At 40.3% G+C, this 26470-nt stretch overlaps 1 protein-coding gene across 3 annotated transcripts in view; it reads left to right on the top strand.

Moving 5' to 3' along the window:
- znf407 (zinc finger protein 407) overlaps positions 1-26470 on the top strand; it is a 113663-nt gene that overhangs the window by 45840 nt on the left and 41353 nt on the right. For all 3 annotated transcript variants that reach the window (XM_058747896.1, XM_058747898.1, XM_058747897.1), the window contains one exon: positions 3457-3571. In XM_058747896.1, coding sequence (XP_058603879.1) covers positions 3457-3571 — 115 coding nt within the window. The remainder of the gene's footprint in view (positions 1-3456; positions 3572-26470) is intronic.

A 26470-nucleotide genomic window follows, 5' to 3' on the forward strand; every position in this document is an offset into this window, starting at 1 on the left:
GTGGTCTAAAGCTAACACATACATTATTGTCCAGAGAGAGCATACTGTTTAATAGCATCAACATAAAAAGGATAAAAACAAATTTGAGAGTTATTCTTGTATTCTTTACATACACTGAGTGATAGTTTATGGAATTCACTCCTGTCTACACATTGTTGTCACTGTGTGAAAATGTGCATTTAGAAAATATATGCATTCAAAATTTGCTGTTGGTCACTTGTTCATGCATTTAATATTTTTTAATGACACACAGTGCACTATATAGCAGATAGTGAAGGATTCAAAATAAATATGCTTTCCATTTAGCCCAATGTAGTGTGGTTTCGCATCAGTGTCACATGAACCTCTGCAGGACACATATAGTGTGGTCCAAAGACAGGATAGCACAGAATTGACGATATGGACAGTGTCTTGCAAAATGATTTTCTTTTATTTTTTTCACATTTTGTTATGTTGCTGCCTTATGTTAAACTGATTTAAAGTACTTTCTTTTCACATCAATCTACACTCCATACACCATAATGACAAAGCAAAAAACAGTTTTTTTACATATTTGCAAATTTATTTAAAATAAAATAAAAAAATTTAATGATTCCATTGCATAAGTATCCATACCCTTATCCGGGACGGCTGAAATTTCGCTCAGGAGTATTGATATTACATTTAGATGTTACTATACTTCAAGTGAAGTTAACCTGTGGCAAATTCAAGTGAATGAGTATGATTTGGAAAGGCACACACACCTTAATAAAAGGAATAAAATAATCAGAGCAAAAACCAATCCTTGAGGTAAAAAAACAAAACAAAAAATACTACCTGTAGAGCTCAGAAACAGGATGGCATCAAGCCACACATCTGGGGAAGAGTTCAGAAAAACATTCTGCTGCATTGAAGGTTCACAGAAGCATGTACAGTGGGTACGGAAAGTATTCAGACCCCCTTAAATTTTTCACTTTGTTATATTGCAGCCATTTGCTAAAATCATTTAAGTTCATTTTTTCCTCATTAATGTACACACAGCACCCCATATTGACAGAAAAACATAGAATTGTTGACATTTTTGCAGATTTATAAAAAAAAAAAAAAAAAAAACTGAAATATCACATGCTCCTAAGTATTCAGACCCTTTGCTGTGACACTCATATATTTAACTCAGGTGCTGTCCATTTCTTCTGATCATCCTTGAGATGGTTCTACACCTTCATTTGAGTCCAGCTGTGTTTGATTATACTGATTGGACTTGATTAAGAAAGCCACACACCTGTCTATATAAGACCTTACAGCTCACAGTGCATGTCAGAGCAAATGAGAATCATGAGGTCAAAGGAACTGCCTGAAGAGCTCAGAGACAGAATTGTGGCAAGGCACAGATCTGGCCAAGGTTACAAAAAAATTTCTGCTGCACTTAAGGTTCCTAAGAGCACAGTGGCCTCCATAATCCTTAAATGGAACACATTTGGGAAGACCAGAACCCTTCCTAGAGCTGGCCGTCCGGCCAAACTGAGCTATCGGGGGAGAAGAGCCTTGGTGAGAGAGGTAAAGAAGAACCCAAAGATCACTGTGGCTGAGCTCCAGAGATGCAGTCGGGAGATGGGAGAAAGTTGTAGAAAGTCAACCATCACTGCAGCCCTTGGACTTAAACCCAATTGAGCATCTCTGGAGAGACCTAAAAATGGCTGTCCACCAACGTTTACCATCCAACCTGACAGAACTGGAGAGGATCTGCAAGGAGGAATGGCAGAGGATCCCCAAATCCAGGTGTGAAAAACTTGTTGCATCTTTCCCAAAAAGACTCATGGCTGTATTAGATCAAAAGGGTGCTTCTACTAAATACTGAGCAAAGGGTCTGAATACTTAGGACCATGTGATATTTCCGTTTTTCTTTTTTAATAAATCTGCAAAAATGTCAACAATTCTGTGTTTTTCTGTCAATATGGGGTGCTGTGTGTTTACTTAAATGATTTTAGCAAATGGCTGCTATATAACAAAGAGTGAAAAATTTAAGGGGGTCTGAATACTTTCCGTACCCACTGTAGTTTCTTGTTACCCTTAATGGAAGTAGCTTGAAACAACCAGGACTCTTCCTAGAGCTGGCCTCCTGGCCAAACTGAGCAATTAACAGAGAAGGGCTTTGGATAGAGAAGTGACCAAGAACCTGATGGTCACTCTATTTGAACTTCGTGACCATATGTGGAGAAACCTACAGAAGTACAAACATCATTCCAAGACTCCACCGATCTGGGCTTTATGGCGTTGTGGCAAGACTCAATCCTGTCCTCAGTGAAGACACGACCATACTTTAGTAAATTAATAAGAATATTAATATTAATTATTATACTGATCATTAAAATTAGTTCATAGTTTATTAACTACTGTTAACAGAAGAAACTTTAAAATTTAAAAATGTATTAGTAGTAATAAATGTTGAAATTAACACACTCTGACAAGGAACAATACTTATACGGCTTTCATTAATCTTAGTGTTATAAATTGACTCTTTTTGTAAAGTGTTACCATTTCATTCCAACAGTCATTCTTAAAGATGGCCATCTTTAAATATCTACACAAAGGCCATAGATAGCATTGAAATTACATACATATGTATATTGTATGTATAATACACACTTCTTCTATTTTAGAACACTTGATTATCTAACCAAAATAACAAAATATGTTTGTCACACACATAGGAGAACGTATAGGTATCACACACCTGATGCGTCACGTTCAGCTCAAACGGCGGTCTAAAACAGTTTATTTAATTACAAAATGGTCAAAAGTTTACTTGAAGAATTAACCATGTGGCATAGATGAGTTTGAAGAAAAAAAACTGAACAAACGGAAAGAGAAAGGATGATCTATTTTATAGCTCTCTTTATTATAAATGCATAATACACAATTTTACAGCCCTGGTTAAAGTCAATGTACAGTGATCGTAATGCAAGGCTAGCATGTCACAAATATAAGCCATATTTTTCTGTGGTCATTAGTATCAGAAGTGTTTTTTACTTTTAGAAAGTTTCTGCTCATCAGTAAAACTCCCAACCAGTTTTATGGCAGAATAATAATAATAACAATATATTACAGAACAGATACAAGATTTCAGCTCCTTCAGTGCTTGGACCACTAATAACCTTATTGTAAGTTTAATAGGTCCCAGTGTGCTTTTGGTGTCTAACCCCTACTTGTTGCAAATTGCTGCATATATAAAATAAGAGTAATACTATTTGTGACTGATTATGTATTAGTTATTTACTGGTGTTATTTATTGATGATGTAGATATGTGTATTGATTATTCCCTCCTCACAAGTTTGCAGGTCTTTTCTTAAAGTGATACTGTATTTCACTTACAATTTACTTTACAAATTCTGAAATGAAAATCATTCACTCACCCTCATGTCAATATGATAAAGAAAATTAAATGTCTTTTTATTGTTTTGTTTTTTTCTCTGAAGGATCTAAACCGTTCATGTGCAAGATCTGTAACTTTGCTACTGCTCAGCTCGGTGATGCCCGCAACCATGTTAAGAGACATCTAGGCATGAGAGAGTACAAGTGCCACATCTGTGGGTGAGTTCAAGAGAGCATCATCTTTTTTTTTTTTATTCCAATTGTGTCAGCTGAATGGTTTACTTCAGTCATTCTTAATTCCAGTCCAGACTACCCCCCTCACCACTCTTCATGTTTTGTATTTCTCTCTGTAACACCTGATTCAGATCATCAGCTTGTTAGGAAAGAGACTTCATGAACTAAACTGTGTTCTGACTGACACTTATACATTGTGTGCCTTTTTAGTTATGAAATTGAGCCAATTATGTGCTGAAACATTTATATTGTTAAGAAGACACTTTTTGTTAAGCAATAGCCTAAAACGGGGTTCCTCAATAAGCGGCCTGCGGGCCACATCTGGCCCGTAAGAGAAAAATGTTTGGCCCGCACTAATTTCAAATAAGGTGACATGTAAATTCTACACCGGACGCGAAAAAATACAATAGAACCCATTATAATCAGTGATGCTGTCTAATAGGCTACTGGATGTAGTGCGACATGACAACTGTCGTGTCCGGTGTAGACACGATGTGACAGCGAAAACATGGCGAGTGTGAAGAAAAGAAAAGTGGACACGGAAAACAGATGATTCAAATGTGAATGGACTGAACTATTTTGAGTGAATGACTGATACCATCTTTATGGAATACACGTGTTGGTTCACATTGAGTTCACAATTTTAATGTACCACAAGGTAAAATATCTATTGCTGCTTCCAGTATGGCTATAAAGGTCACGCAAAATAAAAGACACTTGCAACATTGAATAAAGCACATAATCATTACCTGAGATTATCACTGTCATAGTTTGTATGTTGTTTCAGCCGCGATGTCGTAGAAAATGGAAACCGTTTCGAAAATAGAATCCCCTGTCACTTGTCGCTTATCATGGGTGGTTAAATTAAAATATTAATACTGACAGATCTAATAACTGAATTTGCAATTAGGGAAAGTGGAGAGAACTTCAAAGACATGGAGTTCTAGGTTTTTTGTTTGTTCATTTGTTTTTAATATTGAACAGGCAAAGTTCTTTAGTTTTCTGCATCTGAATACAAAATGTTCATAATTGTTTGAATAAAATGGACAACTGGGGAAAAAATCAGAATATTATCTTGTGACTTTTTTAACAACAATAAAAACAAAAACAGCAGCAACAACAATAATATTAAGAGCAAATGTTTTAGTCATAACATGGTCAGTGGCCCTTGGCTCAGTATGGTTGGCAAATTTTGGCCCTCGGTGAAAACTTAATTGAGGAACCCTGGCCTAAACAGTGCAAGGAAGTTTGACTTCAAACTTTGAATTAAATTTATGGTAAATTCATAGATTACTTTAGATTCATACATTTGTGTTGTTTGGTGTATTAATATTTGACACCTTAAAGATGTATGTTGTGCAACTAGGTGTTTACCTGTAAAATAAAAGGTATTGTCTTCCATTAGTGCACATTCATGCTGCCTGTGTAATTTAATGCATTGTGTTATTGTGTGGGGTTGGGAATCTTCTCTGAGTGGTGACTGACAATGCAGAACAGTTTTCTCAGGTGAATATTTTAATGGAATAACATAAAGCATACAAACCTTCATCCATAGGAAACAAAAAAAAAGGTTCTTTCACTTTGTTTGGCAGTTTGACTGGGGTTCTCCTACAAAAAGTAAAAAAAAAAAAACACATCCCTTTTTAGGATGGGATGTGAGTATAGTGCTGTCTTTAGATTGTTGAAGGCTTCCTTTTCTTTCTCCATCCATTTCACCATTGTGGAATATCTCAGTAGTTAGCTCTGTAAAAAATGTGACCAGGCTAGAGAAATTAATTACAAATCTTGTATAGTAGTTGGCAAGGAAATACAATAGTAATTGTCTGAGGAAAGATTTTACTTCTCTTCTGTGGTGGGCCTAGGCCACTCTTGAATTTAGCTAGGCCTCCCCCAATGGTGTATCCAGATGTCTCACCGTAGCTAATCTTGTTTTTTCCCATTTGAATTTGCTGTCAACTCTGCTTCTCGGAGTAGGTCTTATACCCTCTGTATCAAGTCTAAGAGACTTTACCAGGCTGTAGGCTAGTACCAGGCCCACCAACCTCTGGAAGGTGGCGGGACCCCATGCAGGCAGATGGGTAAGTAAATGTAATGATGTAGCCTCTCTGGAGTTGCAAAGGCCATCTTATCTTTAGATTCTGGTACAGAGGCACCAGCCAATACCCTTTATTGAGATTCAGTGTTGTAATAAAGTGGGCTTTACTCAGTCGGGTAATGGACACCATTACAATGGCGCTAGACCAGGGGCTTTGGAACTCAACTGTGCTCCAGTATTTTGCTCACCTCTTCTTTGATAGCCTTTCTCTGAGCCTCTGATATTCTGTAGGAGTGCTGGTTCACAGTTTTACCTGGGTTGTGAATTTCATGTTGGCTCATCAAAGTGAACCCTTGAACAGTGCAGAAGACATCCTGGTTGTAATCCACTAGCTTCATCACCTCCTGCCTCTGCTCACTTTCATTGTTCGCTTTCACCTCGTCTCATGGGGTTACCTATATTGTATAAGAGGAAGACAACTCAACAATTCTTCTTTAGCATGCCACATCTCAAAAGGTACACATGGTAAATTTGACCTGGATTTCTCTTTCCAAGTTGTCTGACCTGGTAATTTACCCACCTAACCTCAAAAAATCAGCCCCTGTACTGGGCTAGGTGTCTATATGGCTTGATTCCCTTTGGGCAATCCCATATATGTATTCTTCCACAGTAAGGTTTCCCTCTCTGTGAACTCATGTCTTCCCTTTGACAGACCATTCTGTCAGTCTCTGCTGGCAGTCATTCTTCCCTACTCTCAGGTAGGGCCTGCCTCAGAGTCCCATTCCATATGTAGTACTGCCCCAGGCCTGGGTCAGTCCATATCAGTGTCTCCACATGATACCTCCCTATGGGTAGGATGTGGCCCCCGTAGCGCCCTTCTCTGGAAGGCGTGTTTCCCCATCGTTACTGCCAAGCTGTAAACAACAAACAGGAAAGGCGTGAAGCACCTTTCGCAAAGGTTGAAATTCCTTCTCAAGAAAATATTTTCTGTAGTAGGAACTGCGGCATGGCTATCTCCAGCAGCGATATACTCACCTTTTTGGTCCCTGGCGCCAAGGTCAGCGAATTTGCGCTGGGAAGTTTACAACGTTTGAAACCTTTCATTTGTCTGACATGCGGCTTCTTGTCAACATTTGCAATGCCCACAGGGTTGTGACAGGGTTCAGGTTGTAGTGCTTTCCATGGACTCCCTATGTTGAGTCACGACATAACTCGTAGTGACCGACAGATAGGGAACGTCTCTTGTTACGTACATAAAACTCGTTCCCTGATGGAGGGAACGGAGACGTTCTCAACCTCGAACCATCACTGGTTGCCAAGGAAACTTTCTCGGCTCCTCAGTGTAAAACCTGATGAGTTGATGCACCTGTTGTCTATTTATACCCGTATGCATGGGAAGTGGCTCGTGCATGCAAAATCCACTAGCCAAATTTCATTGGCGTTTTCTCTTAAAGTCAGAGCGGATTGGGGCTCTCAAGTAAACCCCTCATGTCGAGTCATGACATAACATCTCCATTCCCTCCATCAGGGAATGAGGCTTACGTTCATAACTGATACATTCCATTAATGGCACATGTCATTACGTCCCCACGAAACGCCAAACGACGTTCCCTCCAGAATTTCACGTATCACCATACAGTTCATCTTTATGGTACCAATATACAGTTTTGGGTGTTTACTTTTTAATTTTATGAAAGCTTCAAGTGCAGTTAATTATTTGTCATGCTATACGTGCATTATCGTTTCCCGCTCGTACCAAAAATGTGCCGCCTTGCTTGAAGCCATGCACTTTTGTTTGCCATCAAACAGTTGACCACTGCCGTGTGTGTATCCTGTCGCAAAATGCGACGAAAAGTCCTACACAATGGTAATAGTGTAATTAAGGTGTGTACATGTCTATACTGCACTTCGATAATGTCTTAATTTGATTTGTGTTTACTTTTGAATATGACTTTAGCCGGATTGAGGTAATCAAAAATCTCTGTTTACATGGTATTCTTAATCAGAGTATTGTCTTAATCGTGTTAATATCGGAATATTGTTGTCCATGTAAACATACTGCATATGAGCAAACTAATAAACTCCTTTTACTATCTAAGTGCTGTATTCACCTGTGTCTCTAGCTGTTTATATTTGGTAGAGCACAATCAATCAGGCTTTACATGAGGACACTTTTAATCATCACTAATCATTTCATATAATCCCTTAATTTAAAAAAAATGCAGTTTTGTGCTTAAACCTTTTTCCAAGTGAAAATCAGAATTTAAATCGGAATTTTATGACAGCAAAGATTGCTTGGCCTTATGATTAATCCTTTTTGATTCATGCTGTTGCATAAATCATATTCTAAATGAGAATAAAAATATTGTTGATCAATATGTAATGCTCAATGGACACCAACTAAGAAGTTGCCTTACCCAGGGCCGGATTATCCATAGACTGGATTGGGCGGGTGCCCTGGGGCACCTGCCAATAGGGGGGCACCAAGTGATTAAGATAATGACTAGACCTTTAAAATATTTTTCATATTTTGTAAATATATTATTTTGCTGGAAGAGATGCGGATACATACAAAATGAACAGTTAATGATACAATATGTACATAAAGAATTGCGAGTGGGTCAGGTCACAGCTTTGCCCCCTCCTCCCTATTAGAGTGGATAGGCAGCATCGCGGTTAAGCGAAAGGTAAATTAAAAAAAGAAAATATCATGTCACATAGCCAGGGCTCTACAATGTGACCATTTTAGTCACATTTGCGACTGAAAAGTACAGCGTGCGACTATCAGAAAATATTTAGGAGCACCTGTGCGACTAACCCGATCAGCATATTGTATTTGAGCTCAGGGGAGCTTCATAGATGTCTACTTATGTCTTTTTGCAGCGTTGAGTAATACATATGTTGAGCAGACATATGTTGATTCCTTGAATGCAATGTTACTCAGAATCTACTCACTGCTCAAAATACTGGAGTTTTGTTCATTGCTGAGTTATGCAAGCTCACAAATCCTCTCGTTATAACAAACAAAGTGTAGACAGTGTAAATAAGAGATTCGTTGTGCAGTGTAGAGAGCTTCATTGATTATAATGGAGCTTTGTGAGATCGCGATGAACTGGAGTGACAGCTTTTAAAGGTTATTAAGGGAGTTTGCAAATGTGATATTAAATGAATACAACAGTTCAATAAACAATCAGTTAATATTAAGTGACATACATTGTATGACTTTAACAATATTGCCTGATTTTGCTCTATTTCTTCAACGAAAATAGTTTCAAACAGTCACAGCTGAGCCACTACGCATCTCCAAGCGGTGTTTCGTTTATGAATGAACCTGCGTTTTTAAATGAATCTAGTGAGTCAATGATTCAATTACCCATTCATAAAGACACTTGCTTTGTTCCTGAATGAATCAGCCATTCAAACGAATCAACTGAATGAATGATTCAGTGATAAAATCAGTGACTTACCGCCGCCTGCTGGCAGTTTTATTTTTATTTTTAAAGTGTCATTTCAGTTATTTAAACCATTTCAATCAAACAATAGTTCTGTATTCAAAATTTTATATTTAAAACATTAATCTCACAACATTATGAATTTAAAACATCCATGCCACCTCTGAGCCTCTCTAAATGTCTGTAAATTTACCTACTTATAAATATAGATTTTTGAATTTGACATAATGACATTAGAAAAAATGCCCCTGTAAATCACTTAACGGGAAGGCTAATTGTAATGGGAAGGCTAAGGGGCTAATATTGATTATATTTGTATATTGGATACTTTTTTCTTAATGTTCTCTAATACAATGCATGGAAAGATGGCAGAATTTAAATGTATTATGCATATATTTAGAAACATAGAAAACATAAAAAGTATGTCATTAAAGGGGTCATCGGATGCCTATTTTACACAAGTTGATATGATTCTTTAGGGTCTAAATGAAAAACTCTACAACATACTTTGGTTAATTTCTCAATGGTAGTGTAAAACAACACCCTTTTTACCTTGTCTAAAAACAGCTCTGTTCACAGCGAGGAGTTTTGGTGCATGTCCTTTTAAATGCTAATGAGCTCTGCTCTTCCGTGGGGTGACGAGCAGTTAACTGTTAACTTTAGCAGCATTCATCGTGAAACTTCAACTGCAGTAATCGTGACTGTTAACTTTAGCCGTATTCATAGTAATGTCTGCACTAACTAGCACATTAGGAAAGGCGATTTGCAAAGATTCATTAAAAAAAAAAAAAACTTCTGGAGGTGAAGCTGGATCATGAATGATTCACACGAAGTCAAGTCAAGTCACCTTTATTTATATAGCGCTTTTAACAGATTGAGTGTCAGTAATGTATAATGATAAGATTAAACACTCAATTTTCAGTTAAAGGCATTTCATTATTGAATTCAGAGATGTCATTGTCTAACTCGGTTTAGTTTAAACACATAGTATCTGTGCAATCAAATCGGCGATAATCGCTAGAAAATTAAGTGTCCCCAACTGAGCAAGCCAGAGGCGACAGCGGCAAGGAACCAAAACTCCCTCTGTGACAGAATGGAGAAAAAAACCTTGGGAGAAACCAGGCTCAGTTCTCCTCTGACCAGACGAAACCCGCAGTTCAAAAGTTTATATTTCTATTTTTTATTTTGTTGCAATTTCTAACAATAATAGTATTATGTAGTTAGGTATTTTATTATATTTTTAGTTATTTTGTTATATTTTTAGTTTTATTGTATTTTAATCGAGGTCTTCGCTGGGGATACGTCTCTGGGGCTCATCTGGGTGTCCTGGTCTCCGCTGACGATCAGGGCTGTAGACATCATCTCTTGGTGCTGATCCACCATCTGATCGGATACGGACTGAGAAACAGAATAGGAAAGAAACAGACAAATATTAGCGTAGATGCCATTCTACTTACGATGTAACGAGTACATCGTGTGTTATGGGGAGTGTTCCCGGCTCCGGTTGATCTAATTAATCCAGCCTAACAATCCTTTAACGGATTTGAATAATAGAAGCGTATTAGTGTGTTATGTGTAAGCCAGGCTAAAGAGATGGGTCTTTAATCTAGATTTAAACTGACAGAGTGTGTCTGCCTCCCGAACAGTGTTAGGTAGATTGTTCCAGAGTTTGGTTGCTAAATAGGAAAAGGATCTGCCGCCCGCAGTCGATTTTGATATTCTAGGTATTATCAAACGGCCAGAGTTTTGAGAACGCAGTGGACGTGGAGGACTATAGTGTGATAAGAGGTCACTCAAGTACTGAGGAGCTAAACCATTCAGGGCTTTATAAGTAATTAACAAGATTTTAAAATCTATCCGGGAGCCAGTGCAGTGTTGACAGAACCGGGCTAATATGGTCATATTTCCTGGTTCTAGTAAGGACTCTAGCTGCTGCATTTTGGACCAACTGTAGTTTGTTGATCAAGCGTGCAGAACAACCACCCAATAAAGCATTACAATAGTCTAACCTTGAGGTCATAAACGCATGAATTAACATTTCTGCATTTGACGTTGAGAGCATAGGTCGCAATTTAGATATGTTTCTGAGATGAAAAAACACAGTTTTACAGATGCTAGAAACATGGCTTTCAAATGAAAGATTGCTATCAAACAGCACACCTAGGTTCCTAACTGATGAAGAAGAATTGACAGAGCAGCCGTCAAGTGTTAGATAATGTTCTTGGTTTTTACATGTGGGGTTTTTAGGTCCAATAATTAACACCTCTGTTTTTTCAGAATTTAGCAGTAAAAAATTACTCGTCATCCAGTTTTTTATATCGACTATGCATTCCATTAGTTTCTCAATTTGGTGTGTTTCACCGGGCCGCGAAGAAATATAGAGCTGAGTATCATCAGCATAACAGTGAAAGCTAACACCATGTCTCCTGATAATATCTCCCAAGGGTAACATGTAAAGCCTGAAAAGTAACGGCCCTAAGTAGTAAGTAAACGACAGCAAATTACAAAAAGATTAATTGCTTTGACCTTTAGTGACCTCATAATATTATTATTATTATTATTATTAATATCCATATGTGACCTTTGATCTCATAACAAGTTTCGGATGCGGAAATCGGTCAAGCGTGAAACTCCGGCGTCGTCTGGGAAGAGCTATGTTATCCGGTGGTGGAAAAACCCATAAATGAGCTGTCAAGTAATGTTTTTTGAAGATATTATGGCCCGTTTTGAATCTTTCGCACATCTGTGTGGCGAGCGAATGCCCCTCCCATCTGGGGCGCACGAGTCAGGTTCCAAGGCTCTCTCTCCCCCTCTCTCACCCTCCCCCTCTCTTTCTCTCTCTATGGAGATGTGTGAAAAGATAATGGTTTTAAGGACAAAATCAGAATAAATAAACAATATTAACAGAACAGTTTTAAGACACACTCCCGAGCTTGCGCATATATTCTGTTGGATGTATAAAAATAATTTAAATAAAATAGGCTATCGATGATAAGGGATAAAAAAAAATGTTTGCCTTAACGAATAAAATGGTTAAAAAATATAAATGGTCTTACATTCTTCAGGGGGAAGCAGAGAATACGCGTCTTCACGGTATCCCAGTCGGTCTCAAACGAACTGATTACAAAATTGTGTTTAAACTTTAGCTCTCTCTCTCTCTCTCTCTCTCTCTCTTTTTCTCACCGCTAGCGCAAGCATACCTAAATGTCTGAAGTTCTTATATTTTAAATTATTTCACATCAGTCACTATAGTTTCTTATTTTATTTATCCTCTTCAAAATTGTGCACCATCACTCACTGTGTGATGAAACATGCAAAGTCGACGGCTCGGAATTCTGAATTCTGAATTCCCTTTCAGAAATTCGATCCAGAGACCCATGACATCGTCTGTTTAGACAGATGCAACCGTGGATCCGTGGACAGCGTAATTTATGGTTTTGTTTTAAGAAGCTTGTTTAAATAACAGTTCTAGGCGTCTGTTTCTGGTAGCCGCGAAAAAAATAAATATTTCTAATTAGACATGGTCACGAACAATTTAGCGGTAAGCATACACAGGAACAAGCAGTCACAATTTATCAATTTTATGGGGTGTTACACATGTCGCTATCCTCTCTCTCTCTCGCTCTCTCTCTCTGTCAATTTTCAATTCAATTCAGCTTGTGTTGACTGTGCATTTTAAGCTTAATAAATTAAGCTAATAAATTAATCAAGCTAATTTTTTTGGTCTGGTTTCAGAGTCGGGCTATTACAGTGAAAAACTTTGTGATTTATACAGTATGTGTCTTCAAGTAATGAGGTGTTAAACCTGTGGAACAGTAACAAATAATAGTCAACATAAACTAGATTCCAAAACTCTAATGTAACTGTGAGCTTGTTTTACGTTCTGTAGATTATCTCAGTAATGAAATCTCAGTTCACTTGCATTTTCAGGCTAACTAAACCTATTTTTCAGTCCTTTAGGTTTGGTGAAATGTATGTTATAAAATTCAACAACAGGCACGAGAACTTGGAAACACTTAACAACTAATATTTAATCTAAATGTATGATATTTAGAAGGGGGAAAAAAAAGATATACTGCAATATTTCAAGGGGCTGTGCTGTTGAATACAGTAACTTCATGCTGCATTGTTTTAATAAAAGTGGATCAGTTATGAAGACAATCATGACAACACTCGGTTGCTGTTGTGCGTGCTTCCCCAAGATCAAAACTTTTGGTCAGATGAATACCTAAATCATGTGTCTGTGTGTTGGTGCAGACCGTCTAAAACGGTCAATAACATGCACCTTTCAATGAATCAATTACATGACATCTGTGATTTATTTATTAAAGTCACGTTTAGAGACGCATACAAAGAAAATAGTGTTTCCACACTATCTTCAAATTGTAATGCGTAACTGTATGCGCTCTAAATGAAATAGATGTACACGTAACAGTGAAGTAGTAAGATCGAGGCCTTGTGTCGCGTGGCCTCTTTTTAGACAGACCAGTAATCTGTACACCGCAATCTCAGTTTAAACAATCTCTTGTAGAAGGACTTTCCTTTAATTATCTTATAATGTCTTTGTTCTCGTTTTCACTCGCTGCATGATTGACCAAACTCTGAGGATGGTCTTCATATAGAAACTGTACAAAAACAATGAAAAAAGTATAGAGTGGTATCAGCTAGTGGGGTAGGCCGTCAAAATCAACATTAAAATTTAACAATATATTTAGAAGAGAGGATTTCAGTATTAGGTATTTGTTATACCGATACATATTTCTGTTGTGCAAACATATTTCCTGTATAAAGGACTATATCTATGTCCTTTTCATGGGGATGTAGTTTAATGTTATGGTTCTTAATTGCGATCACATTACAACAAGGCGACATAGTCCCTCTACCAAATCTGCCAAAAGTGGACAAAACAGAAAAATTTTAGCAAGAGGCAGATTCTTATGCTTATGACCGACGTCACTAAATCTAGTGACGTAAAGAAAAAAGTAATTTATAATTCAACGTTTACAAAAAATATACACAAATCCCCACGAGCGGAATTTTCTGTATTCATACGGCAATTTTCTCAGTGGTTTGGTCTCTTGAGATACATATGGTTTTTGTTCTCACAAAATTCCTTTATATTTTATGTCTGTAACCTTTTCAAGAGCATGTAAAACCTCTGACTTTACTAAATGTGCGGCTTTGAGCTCGATGGTGAGAGATGTTTCAGTTGTATGTGTAAATCAGCAAGACTTATCATCCTACGGATATGGAGATGGATAATTGTCCTAAAAAGTAATACCGACTTAGTCAAACGCTCTCAAGTCGAAATTTTCTTAATTTCATTTATTTCTATAAACACTGAATGCTGACTGCTCTTAGATAGAGAAGGCCTCACCTACAGTCATTGTAATGACACACACAGTCCAGCAAACAAAATGTGAACGGCGTCATCCGTAACACTAACCCCAAGTAAAATGACAGTCACAGTGGATCGAGAGGAGGTTTTCTGTATTCTGTATGCGATTATGATTTTCTTAAATGATGAAAATTGTCTGGGTAACTATAGGTCTCTAGGAATTTACAACTGTGCCCCCATAGACCTAGTTGGGTCTGTAGGGGAAAAGCATGGACGATAAGGTTTATTCTATATCTGATCTATATCTATGTGAGTAAAAATAATAACTTAAGAAAATGGTAAGTTGAAACGAGCTCAGCTGATACACCTCTTTAATTACATGTTGGATGGTGAAAAATCCACATTCTGATGCATCTAAAGTGTTAGACAAAGGCATGAAACCACGATACACGAGCAAAAATATTGAATGAAATATGTTGAATGGATGTGAAATGCGATTTCTTTGTCCGGTTAAGAAGCTTCATCTAGACCCCTGTATTGGGAAATAAGAGTAGTTCCACTCGGATAATGAACACCTTGGGGAAAAATTATTTGAAATGTAGGTTTGTCAAAAAGAAAGAATGATCTGTTATCTGATTTAGTTGTATTTAAAAAAAAAAAGAAAAAAAAAAGAAATAAAAAGAAATAAAGTACAATAAATAAAATAAATAAATTGCCTTTCTTAAAAACATTGTGCCAAACTTATTTTGTAGCCTGATTCTCAGTTCCTCGTGTATTGACCACATATTTATCAGACTTATGAAAGTAGCGGGAACCTTTGTGCAGTAATAAAAGTAAATCGTATAAAACAAAGAGAACCGATTAATGATTTTGTTAGAACACAACAGGTATGAAACTACATTTGGTAACCTTTTATTCAAACTTTAAAGTAAGTTTGTGCTTTAAAATCAGCAAGTATTATAGAAATAATTGATTTTGGGGAAAAAGTTTGAAAACTAGCTTGCATATGCCGACCTGAACTGTTGACCTTCCTGAATGACGTCATCCTGCGTGTGTTTGTGTGTGTGTGTGTGGATCTGTTTGGATTATTTTTTAAATAATCCAATTTTAAAAACACTGCAACAACCACGTTTGTCAACATGATTTATTTTGTAATATCATGTTTTGACCTTATATTTACTAGGAATTGAAACCTTTGTAAAAATAAGAAAAGTAATAAATGTATAAATGAAAATGATATTGTAACAAAGTCGATGTGTAGGAAGGAAGAGGACGAGGTCGACTGGGCTGTCACTGGGGTTTTATTTAGCTTTTCTTCCCAACAGAAAGTCGCGCTATCAGCGCTCAACATAACAATGCATATGCAAAATAAAGTCCTGCTCTCCTGAGCAATAGTGGTTTCCACACCCGCACAATCCCCAGCCAGCAGCCCGCAGTATTCCCGTCCCAGGAGATAATATCGGAGGGTGAGGACGGCCCACCTGATGGCCAAACACTCCTTCTCTATGGTGCTGTACTTAGTCTCTCTCTTCGAGAGCTTGCGACTAATGTACAGCACCGGCCGCTCCTCCCCCTCTACCTCTTGGGACAGGACTGCACCCAGCCCCCTGTCCGACGCGTCAGTCTGCAACAAGAAGGGGAGAGAAAAGTCAGGAGAGTGTAATTGTTGAAATATGTGAGACCGGCCACCCTCAGCGCTCTCAGGACAGCCCTCACATGCTCCATATGCCGCTGCCAGTCATTACTATAGATGATATCATCCAGGTAAGCAGCGGCATATGCAGCATGGGGCCGGAGAATACGGTCCATGAGTCGCTGAAAGGTAGCCGGCGCCCCGAACAAGCCGAACAGAAGCGTAACGAATTGGTGTAATCCAAACGGCGTTGTGAAGGCTGTCTTTTCTTTAGATACCGGCGATAAGGGGATCTGCCAATATCCTTTCGTTAAATCCAGTGTCGAATAAAAACGAGCTGTGCCCAGCCGATCCAGCAAATCGTCGACTCGCGGCATTGGATACGCGTCGAATTTCGACACAGCATTCACTTTGCGGTAATCCACACAGAATCGGACCGAACCGTCCATCTTAGGAACTAAGACTATCGGGCTCGCCAATCACTGTTAGATTCTTCTATTACTCCCATTTCGAGCATTGCCTCTAATTCCGTCTAAACCACCTTTTTCTTGTGTTCAGGTAAGCGATACGGCCGACTGCGTACTACTACGCCTGGCTCGGTCTCGATATGATGCTGAATGAGATTTGTTCGACCAGGTAGGGGCGAGAAGACATCAGCAAATTCAGCTTGCAACCTGGCCACGTCAGTGAGCTGGGAGGGCGAGAGATGATCTCCTCCCGGGGCCAGAGCGAGAGATGCGGTTTGATGCTCACTTCTGGTCCGAGATCATCTTCTCCACTCACCACCGTCACCAGCATCACTGACTCCGCCTCGCTCCATTTTTTAAGGAGGTTGAGGTGATAGATTTGATGTGCCCCACCCCTATCTGTTCGTACCACCTCATAATCGAGATCTCCAACTTGCCGTGTGACCTCAAACGGTCCTTGCCACTTCGCAAGTAATTTGGAACTCGAAGTTGGGAGCAATACAAGCACTTTATCTCCCTGTGAAAATTTACGCAAATTGGTTCCCCTGTTATATAGCCGGCTCTGTCTGTCCTGGGCCTGTAACAAATACTCCCCTAGACAGCCGCCCCAGAGTGTGGAGTTTTGTTCTCAGGTCCAGTACATACTGAATTTCATTTTTACTTTGAGAAGGTCCGTCCTCCCAAGTTTTTCTTAGGACATCAAGAACCCCTCGGGGCTGACGCCCATAAAGAAGCTCAAAGGGGGAAAACCCCGTGGAGGCTTGCGGGACCTCCCACACAGCGAACAAGAGGGGTTCCAACCACTTATCCCAATTTTTGGCGTCTTCGTGAACGAACTTACGAATCATGGTATTTAACGTGCGGTTAAATCGTTCCACCAGTCTGTCCGTTTGTGGGTGATAAACGCTGGTGCGAACCGATTTAATGCCCAATAATTCGTATAGTTTGCGTAACGTACGTGACATAAACGCCGTGCCTTGATCAGTGAGGATCTCTTTTGGGATCCCCACTCGGGAGATTAAGCGAAACAGCGCATCCGCAACACTCTTGGCCGAAATGCTGCGGAGCGGCACTGCCTCGGGATATCGGGTTGCATAGTCCACCAGGACTAATGCAAAACGATGTCCTCTCGCTGACCGCTCCAATGGCCCGATGAGGTCCATCCCAATTCTTTCGAAGGGGACCTGCATTAACGGTAGAGGGCGCAAAGGCGCTTTTGGGAAGGCCATTGGGTTTACCAGCTGACATTCACGACAAGACGCGCACCACCTGCGTACGTTCTCGTGAATGCCCGGCCAAAAAAAACGGGCCATGAGACGATTTAGTGTTGTCGTTTGTCCTAAATGTCCCGCCATGGGATTACAATGAGCCGCCTGGAAAAGCATTTCCCGACGGCTTTTTGGCACTAACAACTGTGTTGTATCTTCCTTTTTCTGAGCGTCTTGGGTCACTCGATACAACCGATCTTTTACAATTGAAAAATAGGGATAGGAGAGCGGCCGAGCAGGCTGGAGAGGATGACCGTCGATGTAACGGACCTGTTCAAAAGCATGTTTTAATGACTCATCCTGAGTCTGTTCCAGAGGAAAGTCATCGCGCTCCGAGAGGATCAGCCTCTCGATTCCACTCTGTTCCTCTGGGTCAGGACTCAGTGGTCCCGGTTCAACCTCTCCCACCTGTACAATCGCGCCCCTTCCCTGCACATCCGCACAAAAACATCCCAATAATTCACTAAAAGCAGGCCAATTAGTTCCCAAAATCAGCGGATGTCGTAGGTGCGGGTTAACTGCGACCTCCACACTATGATTTTGTCCCCTAAATTGGATCACCGCGGACATTAAAGGATATTTCACCACATCCCCGTGCACACACCGTACCTGAACCATGCGGCTTGTATCCAATGCCTCGGGCCGAATCAGGCTTTGATGGATAGAGGTTTGGTTACATCCTGAATCCACCAGAGCCTGATAGGTACCCCCCTTAATACTCACAGGTATTTGGTACCCGCCAGCCTGACCGGGGGCAGCCTGCGGTGCATACGGGACCCGGATCATTGTCCCCACCTCCATCACCGGACACCTGTCAATAAAATGCCCCGGGTCCCCGCAATGCCAACAGGCCGGCCCAGACTTCGTGGGACCCGAGGAAGACCTGGAGGACGGGACCTAGGAAGGGGAACAGGTCGAGCGGCAGAGGGAGAGAGAGAGGGAGAAAGTAAAGGTGACGAGAGAGAGACAGCTGGAAGGGGTTCGCCGACCCCGGGGCACGCTACCATCTGATCCTCCGCCAGCTGGATGGCTGAGTCCAGCGACGTCGGTCGGTGGCACTGGACCCACTCTGCAGTCTTCCTTGGCAGGCGAGTGACAAACTGCTCCAGTACCACCCGGTCGATGATGTGGTCGACGTCACTTCCCTCAGCCAGCAGCCATTTGCGGCACGAGTCCCGGAGCTGTTGTGCCATCACAAAGGGCCGGCCGCTCTCGCCCAGGACCAGCGAACGGAACCGCTGGCGATGTTGCTCTGGGCTTCGGCCGACCCGCTGGAGGATGGCTCTTTTCAGGTCATCGAAGACCAGGAGGTTCGGCACGGGCAGTTGCTGCGCAGCCACCTGCGCTTCCCCAGATAACAGTGGTATCAGACGCACCGGCCACTGCTCACGAGGCCACTCCCCAGCTTCCGCGGTTTTCTCAAAGAGATCTAAGAAAGCTTCGGGGTCATCCTGAGCCCCCATCTTGTTCAGTGGCAGGTGGGGGGGTGGGGTTGCCCGTGCGGTGGTTTCTGCCCGAACCTCCCGGTTCATCCAGCTCCGGAACGTCTAGCGGTCCTCCTGCTGCGCCCGGAGAATGGCCTGGAAGCAGTGCTCCTGGTCAGTCCGCATGTCCAGCAGCGCCTGGTGTTGTTCTTGGTGGAGGACCGCAAGAGATGAGATGACGTCCGCAAACGGCGTGCTTGTGGGAGTCTGCATGATGGCAGCGTCCCTCCTGCTTCCTTCCCGGGTTTCGGCACCAGTGTAACAAATTCAATGTGTAGGAAGGAAGAGGACGAGGTCGACTGGGCTGTCACTGGGGTTTTATTTAGCTTTTCTTCCCAACAGAAAGTCGCTCAACATAATGCATACGCAAAATAAAGTCCTGCTCTCCTGAGCAATAGTGGTTTCCACACCCTCACAATCCCCAGCCAGCAGCCCGCAGTCAGCAGTAGGTCTCTCTCTCCCTCTCTGACGTTCCCAGGTGTTTTTATGCGGTCTCCCCACGCCACTTACTGGAACGAGACACGGGTGTTTGTCATTTGCACTTGACCCACTTACTCACCGCTCGTCTCCCAGCTCTCTCTCCCGCTGCAGACCTCGCTGAACCACGCCCCCCTCTCCACAGATATAGATTTATGAGACTTGTGAACCGTTAAAACTTAACATCAGTATCACCACTATTAATAAGCAGTCTTAACAACAAAGCATATGTTTAATACATATTGTAGAAAGGTTTCAACAACGTAGGTAATTTCTTACCGTCTGACATTCATTTAGCTTGTTCTGTGTTTTTAAAGCTAATTAAATATTCTCAGGGGCCCATTGCACCGCATAAGGTGTTCCTCACATGTGCGGATTCATTCAAGAGTAGTTTACAACTCCAAAGAATGTGTGCCATGGTGACATGGTCGATTTTGTAAAGACTTTTCACATGTCTGTAATTGACTTAAACAAACATTTTAAATGAGCTGGAATGGTATGGCGTGACCCTTCAAATCATGTGACCATCAGGCAAGATGTTACATCGTCATATGGTCTGTCTACATATGTTTCTTAGTAGACAACCAAAAGTGTATTTTCAGCTAAGGGTATGTTTCACCCTACTGATAAAGAGCGTTCAGAAAAGTACGACCATAAAGTGCCGAACTAGATTACAGGCTCACCCTAGTAATACTCTTAAGATAGGGAAACATTTTATTTGACCTTTTATTTCACATTTGTGTTTTTTCAGTATCTTAAAACATATTAATGGCCAAAGTCTGATTATGCTGTATTCAGCACAAACTGGGCTACATTAATATGCCAGCAGGATGAACACACATGTTCTTTAAATGTTTATGTATGCGCTTACTTGTTTATATGATTTATCAGAACACAAATTTGTATAGTGACATGGGTTCTACACTGATATAACAATGTGGTTTATGATGCAATTTCTTGAGTCGTCAGAATTCAGATTGCTTAAAACAATATTTAATTTAAAAATGTAAACGTATTATGTGTTTTATAAGTTCAGTAAACGTAAACGTTGAATACTTGATTAAAATGAATTATGAATGATTTGCTTTCGTAACATGGTAGTAGCATGCTGTCATATAATTATATATTTCAATATTCTTTAAAATAGAAATAAGTCTCTCTTTAGCTTGAAATGTTTGTTTGTGTGTGTGTGTGTGTGTGTGTGTGTGTGTGATTGTTTATATGATTTATCAGTACACAAATTTAAAATAATGATGTGGGTATTACTCTGATATAACAATGTGGTTTATGATGAAATTTCTAATTTCTGTCCAAGCATGCGAAAAACAGTCATAAGGGGCTTGGCCCCGAAATCGCTGCTTGCAGCTATATTTATAAATGTAATTACAGAAATTAATTACAGATGTAATTACATATAGGTATTTTTAAAAAATATAAGTACAATATAAAAACATTTATGTACACAATAAATGCATTGTACCAAATGATTAATTCAAATGTAAGTACATAGTAGCAGTGGCGGCTGGTGAAAAAATTTTGAGGTGGGGCTATGGCACACTGGCACAGCAAACAATTTCACAAACAATTCTTCACAATAAATCAAAGCAATATGATTTATTGTAATGCAGACAAATTTAAAGAACATCTGGTTAACTGTTTATTCATTAAATCATCTCTGATCAGTTATTTTACCAGTCTCAGTTAAATTTTGGATACTTCCATGACTGATACAAATCTGAGGATAACCATGTACAAGAAAATCAATGTGGTGAAAAAAACCTACATGTTTTTTTTTTGTTTGTTGTTTTTACTTATTTGTACAGGAATTTTGCTCTTCTCTCCAGAAGGCATTGCCAGAGCATTAAGGCGATCCTGGGTCATTGTATTTCTTAGGAAAGTTTTGATCCTCTTCAAAGTAGAAAAGCACCTCTCTGACTCTGCTGTTGTCATAGGCGTGGTGATTATGATCTTGAGAAGACTGACAGTCTCTGTGAAAGTACTTTGAAGATTGTTCTCAATGAAAAACTGGTACAGAGGCACTGCACCACTGCCAACCCTAAACTCAGGGTTCTCATAGATGAGGGACAGTTCTGTTTTGAGCTTGGCCTTGTTCAGCATGGGGTATGCCTCCACTGTTGTTTCAAGTGCTGATTCAGGAAACTTCACACTGTGTTGTGGAAACAACTCTCCATGCAGCAATGTTGCACTGACGAGGTGCTGGGTGAAGGAAAACCGCTCCTTGGAATGAATCAGGAGGGTATCACATACCTGTAAAACATTTTTATCAAAGTGATTCTGAGTGAACATAACATGTACATTATATTATTACTAATGTTTAAACTCCAGTATTCCTCATTGAACTTTACAGTGTTTACTTCTCCTGACATAATCTATATGTCATCTTTTGTCTGTGTTTTTGTGTGTGTGTTTTACCTCTGTAGCTAGCCTCCGTCGTTCTCCTGGTCCCAGCATCCTCGGTCGCTTGTTGGGCTGGTGCTGCTGATCAGATGATGCACTGTCCCCACACAGAAAGGGAATTGAGTCCCTGGTCCAAAAAAAGTTAATAAATAATCATTTTTAAAAAAATTGATGTGCTCTATGGCAATCATTCACTTCAATGGCATGGTGCAATTAAGATGTCACAGACAACGAATCTTTCTAACAACAACAGCTTTATCAGCCACTAGTGAATAAGGGTATTTACCTGATTGCTTGCATGTTGTTTGTGAATCCCTGGACAGCTGCTTTAATGTAGACAGGGTCGATGTTCCTCTTCTGCAGCTGGTTGAATAGCATGTCTACATTTGGCATGATCTTGTGAAACAATGCCAGGAAAAAACAGAAAGCCTTGTTTTCAAGCATCCTCACAAAACCCCCTGACTCTCTGACAGTTGAGGAATCAAAGTTCCCTGAGTCTCTGATGATCTGAAAACATTAAAGGTCATCCTGGTGTTCGTACACAGTGTTTACAGCGCGACTTTGGAAGTTCCAACGTGTTGTAGAGGCCCTGAGAAGTCTGTGCGCAACCAAGCACGGCGATTTGCTTAGGTGACCTGGAGAAGAAGGCAGAAAAGGTCATAAAACAAAAGTGCCGATTCTGGGGATGTGTTTTGTTGCCTGCTGCATGATGAGGTTCAGCTGATGCGCGTAGCAGTGAACGTAGTGAGCATTTTTGCAGACGTCCATTATCTTACTCTGCACTCCGCCGGTGCTTCCTCTCATCACAGTAGCCCCGTCATAAGTTTGGGCAATTACTTTGTTTTTTTGTCCATTTGGTAGTATGGTACTTAGACTGTCCAGAAGTGCTTGTAGCAATGGAGTCGCCGTTTGCGTTCTGAATGGTAAAGAACTCAAAAATGCGCTCTTGGATGTTACCGTTGGAATCGATGTAACGTAACACAAGTACCAGCTGACAGCGGGTGGAAACGTCAGTCGTCTTGTTAGCTTGAATGGCGATGAAATCAGCGGCAGTTACTTCCTCCAGAATGTGATCCTTTACCACTGATAGCATGGAGTCCAACAGCTCGTTTTGTACCGTCTTTGATGTGCCCTTAAAAACAGTTGCTGTCTTAAGGTGCTCCTCTAGCACATTGTCTAGCGAGGCAACAAGATCTACAAAACCCCTTAATATGCCAGGGTTGTCTGACGAGTCAGTCTCATCGTGCCCACGCAAGGCCAACTCAAAAGCCCCACAAAACTTAACACAATCAATTATCTTGGATAAAATATACCTGTTTTTATCCACCTCCTCGTTGTTTTATCCACCTCCTCATTTCTTATCGCAATCCTGTGACCATCGTCTAACTGAGTAGCGACGTTTACTCTTCCCAAAATGGCTAGCTTGACAGAATTATCCATGTGTGCCCTGGTGTTCTCATGTTTTCTTACTTTCTCGGACAGGTGCTTCATACAGTGCTGCAAAAAAGTATTTAGTCAGCTACCAATTGTGCAAGTTCTCCCACTTAAAAAGATGAGAGAGGCCTGTAATTTTCATCATAGGTATACCTCAACTATGAGAGACAAAATGAGAAAAAAAAAATCCAGAAAATCACATTGTAGAATTTTTAAAGAATTTATTTGCAAATTATGGTGGAAAATAAGTATTTGGTCAATAACAAAATTTCATCTCAATACTTTGTTATATACCCTTTGTTGGCAATGACAGAGGTCAAACGTTTTCTGTAAGTCTTCACAAGGTTTTCACACACTGTTGCTGGTATTTTGGCCCATTCCTCCATGCAGATCTCCTCTAGAACAGTAATGTTTTTGGCAACACGGACTTTCAACTCCCTCCAAAGATTTTCGATGGGGTTGAGATCTGGAGACTGGCTAGGCCACTCCAGGACCTTGAAATGCTTCTTACGAAGCCACTCCTTCGTTGCCCGGGCAGTGTGTTTGGGATCATTGTCATGCTGAAAGACCCAGCCACGTTTCATCTTCAATGCCCTTGCTGATGGAAGGAGATTTTCACTCAAAATCTCACGATACATGGCCCCATTCATTCTTTCGTTTACACGGATCAGTCGTCCTGGTCCCTTTGCAGAAAAACAGCCCCAAAGCATGATGTTTCCACCCCCATGCTTCACAGTAGGTATGGTGTTCTTTGGATGCAACTCAGCAATCTTTCTCCTCCAAACACGACAAGTTGAGTTTTTACCAAAAAGTTCTATTTTGGTTTCATCTGACTAGGGATGCAGCGATTTACCGGTTTTACGATTAACCGCGCTTTAAAACGTCACGGTTAATTAATCGTAAAGGCTCTGCTACACCGAGTGTTTCTGTTGCACGGAATGGAACTGTTGAAACATGAGCAAAGCGAAAACAAAGTTACACTAGCGGTGCACCAGCTTAAAATGCCGTGCTTATCAGAGACACGGAGGCTACTAGATTAACTATGATAGAGGAACCAAACAGCGATCCTTTATTTCCACCAGAGAAATGACTGAATTCGATAGTGTGGGACCATTTTAAATTTGGGTACATCAATATTGCCGTAAAAATCGCTGTTAAAGAGTGAATACATAAGGGATAATGCACAGCTAGCCAACCTGTTCTGGCTGTGCAATAAACGATTTTAATGCACGACGTGAAGGCAAGGACCACCTGACGCGACGTTCGTTAGCTCGAACATTCTGCCGCTTCAGAGATGAAATAGTGCAGTGAGAGAGAGCGAGCGGCGGTGTGAAGCGCCACAGTCAGCGGAGGCTCGCGGCGGAGCCAGGCGCGAGTATAAACGAGGCTTTAGCCTACCTGCATCTGCGTCACTACAAACAATGAAGATTTGAGTTTAGTTATTTAAACAGTCATTTTACCCCCTCTTTGCTGATTAATATAATGTAGCGATCCAGTATCTAAGCTATTTTATTAATGAAAGTTGCTGGGCAGCGTTGACAACACGTTTCTGTCCTCCTAAATGTTTGTGGGCAGCTCGATCTCACAAACCAAAATAATAGACATGATTTTCACAGGCCTTATGTAAAATCAGATGAATAAAGATTATTAAAATGAATAAGTATTGATGACAGTTGATTACAATAATAGTTTAGTTTATTCCCCTCATTAGTAACAGTGTCCTCTGTGGGATAAATAAAGTTAATATTAGTCATATATTAATAATACTTCATTAATATTGTGATTTATCATCCCTGTTATAGTATTATTCATAAGTCAATTTATTTTTCACCATCTTTCCAAGTTCTGTACCTCAGGTCCAAAAGAAATGTAGAAAGAATGAAATGAAAACACCAAATACATTTGTTATTTTCAAAAGGGAAATACTGACATGGATATTTACAGAGCAGAGGTCACCTTTTTTAATTCCAATAGGAGAGATGGACTTTTTATTTTTATTTAGTATTATTATTTTGTGCTGTATTATTGGTTACTGTGTTATTTCTGTTTCAAGAGGCAGCAATAAATAACACTTTAATATCTAAAGAGTGTTTATGTGATTTTATGTTGTGAAATGAATAAATGCATAATAATCGTAATAATCGTGAAACCGTGATTATTCCTCAGACTATAATCGTACCAACAAAATCTATAATCGTTGCATCCCTACATCTGACCATATGACATTCTCCCAATCCTCTTTTGGATCATCCAAATGCTCTCTAGCAAACTTCAGACGGGCCCGGACATGTACTGGCTTAAGCAGGGGGACACGTCTGGCACTGCAGGATTTGAGGCCTTTGTTACTTAGGTCCCAGCTCTCTGCAGGTCATTCACTAGGTCCCCCCGTGTGGTTCTGGGATTTTTGCTCACAGTTCTTGTGATCATTTTGACCCCAAGGGGTGAGATCTTGCTTGGAGCCCCAGATCGAGGGAGATTATCAGTGGTCTTGTATGTCTTCCATTTTCTAATAATTGCTCCCACAGTTGATTTCTTCACACCAAGCTGCTTACCTATTGCAGATTCAGTCTTCCCAGCCTGGTGCAGGTCTACAATTTTGTTTCTGGTGTCCTTTGACAGCTCTTTGGTCTTGGCCATGGTGGAGTTTAGAGTTGGACTGTTTGAGGTCATGGACAGGTGTCTTTTATACTGATAACAAGTTCAAACAGATTCCATTAATACAGGTAACGAGTGGAGGACAGAGGAGTCTCTTAAAGAAGAAGTTACAGGTCTGTGAGAGCCAGAAATCTTGCTTGTTTGTAGGTGACCAAATACTTATTTTACAGAGGAATTTACCAATGAATTCTTTAAAAATCCTACAATGTGATTTTCTGGATTT

This window comes from Onychostoma macrolepis, chromosome 16 (genome assembly GCF_012432095.1).
Source record: "Onychostoma macrolepis isolate SWU-2019 chromosome 16, ASM1243209v1, whole genome shotgun sequence".
NCBI classification, from domain to species: Eukaryota; Metazoa; Chordata; class Actinopteri; order Cypriniformes; family Cyprinidae; genus Onychostoma; species Onychostoma macrolepis.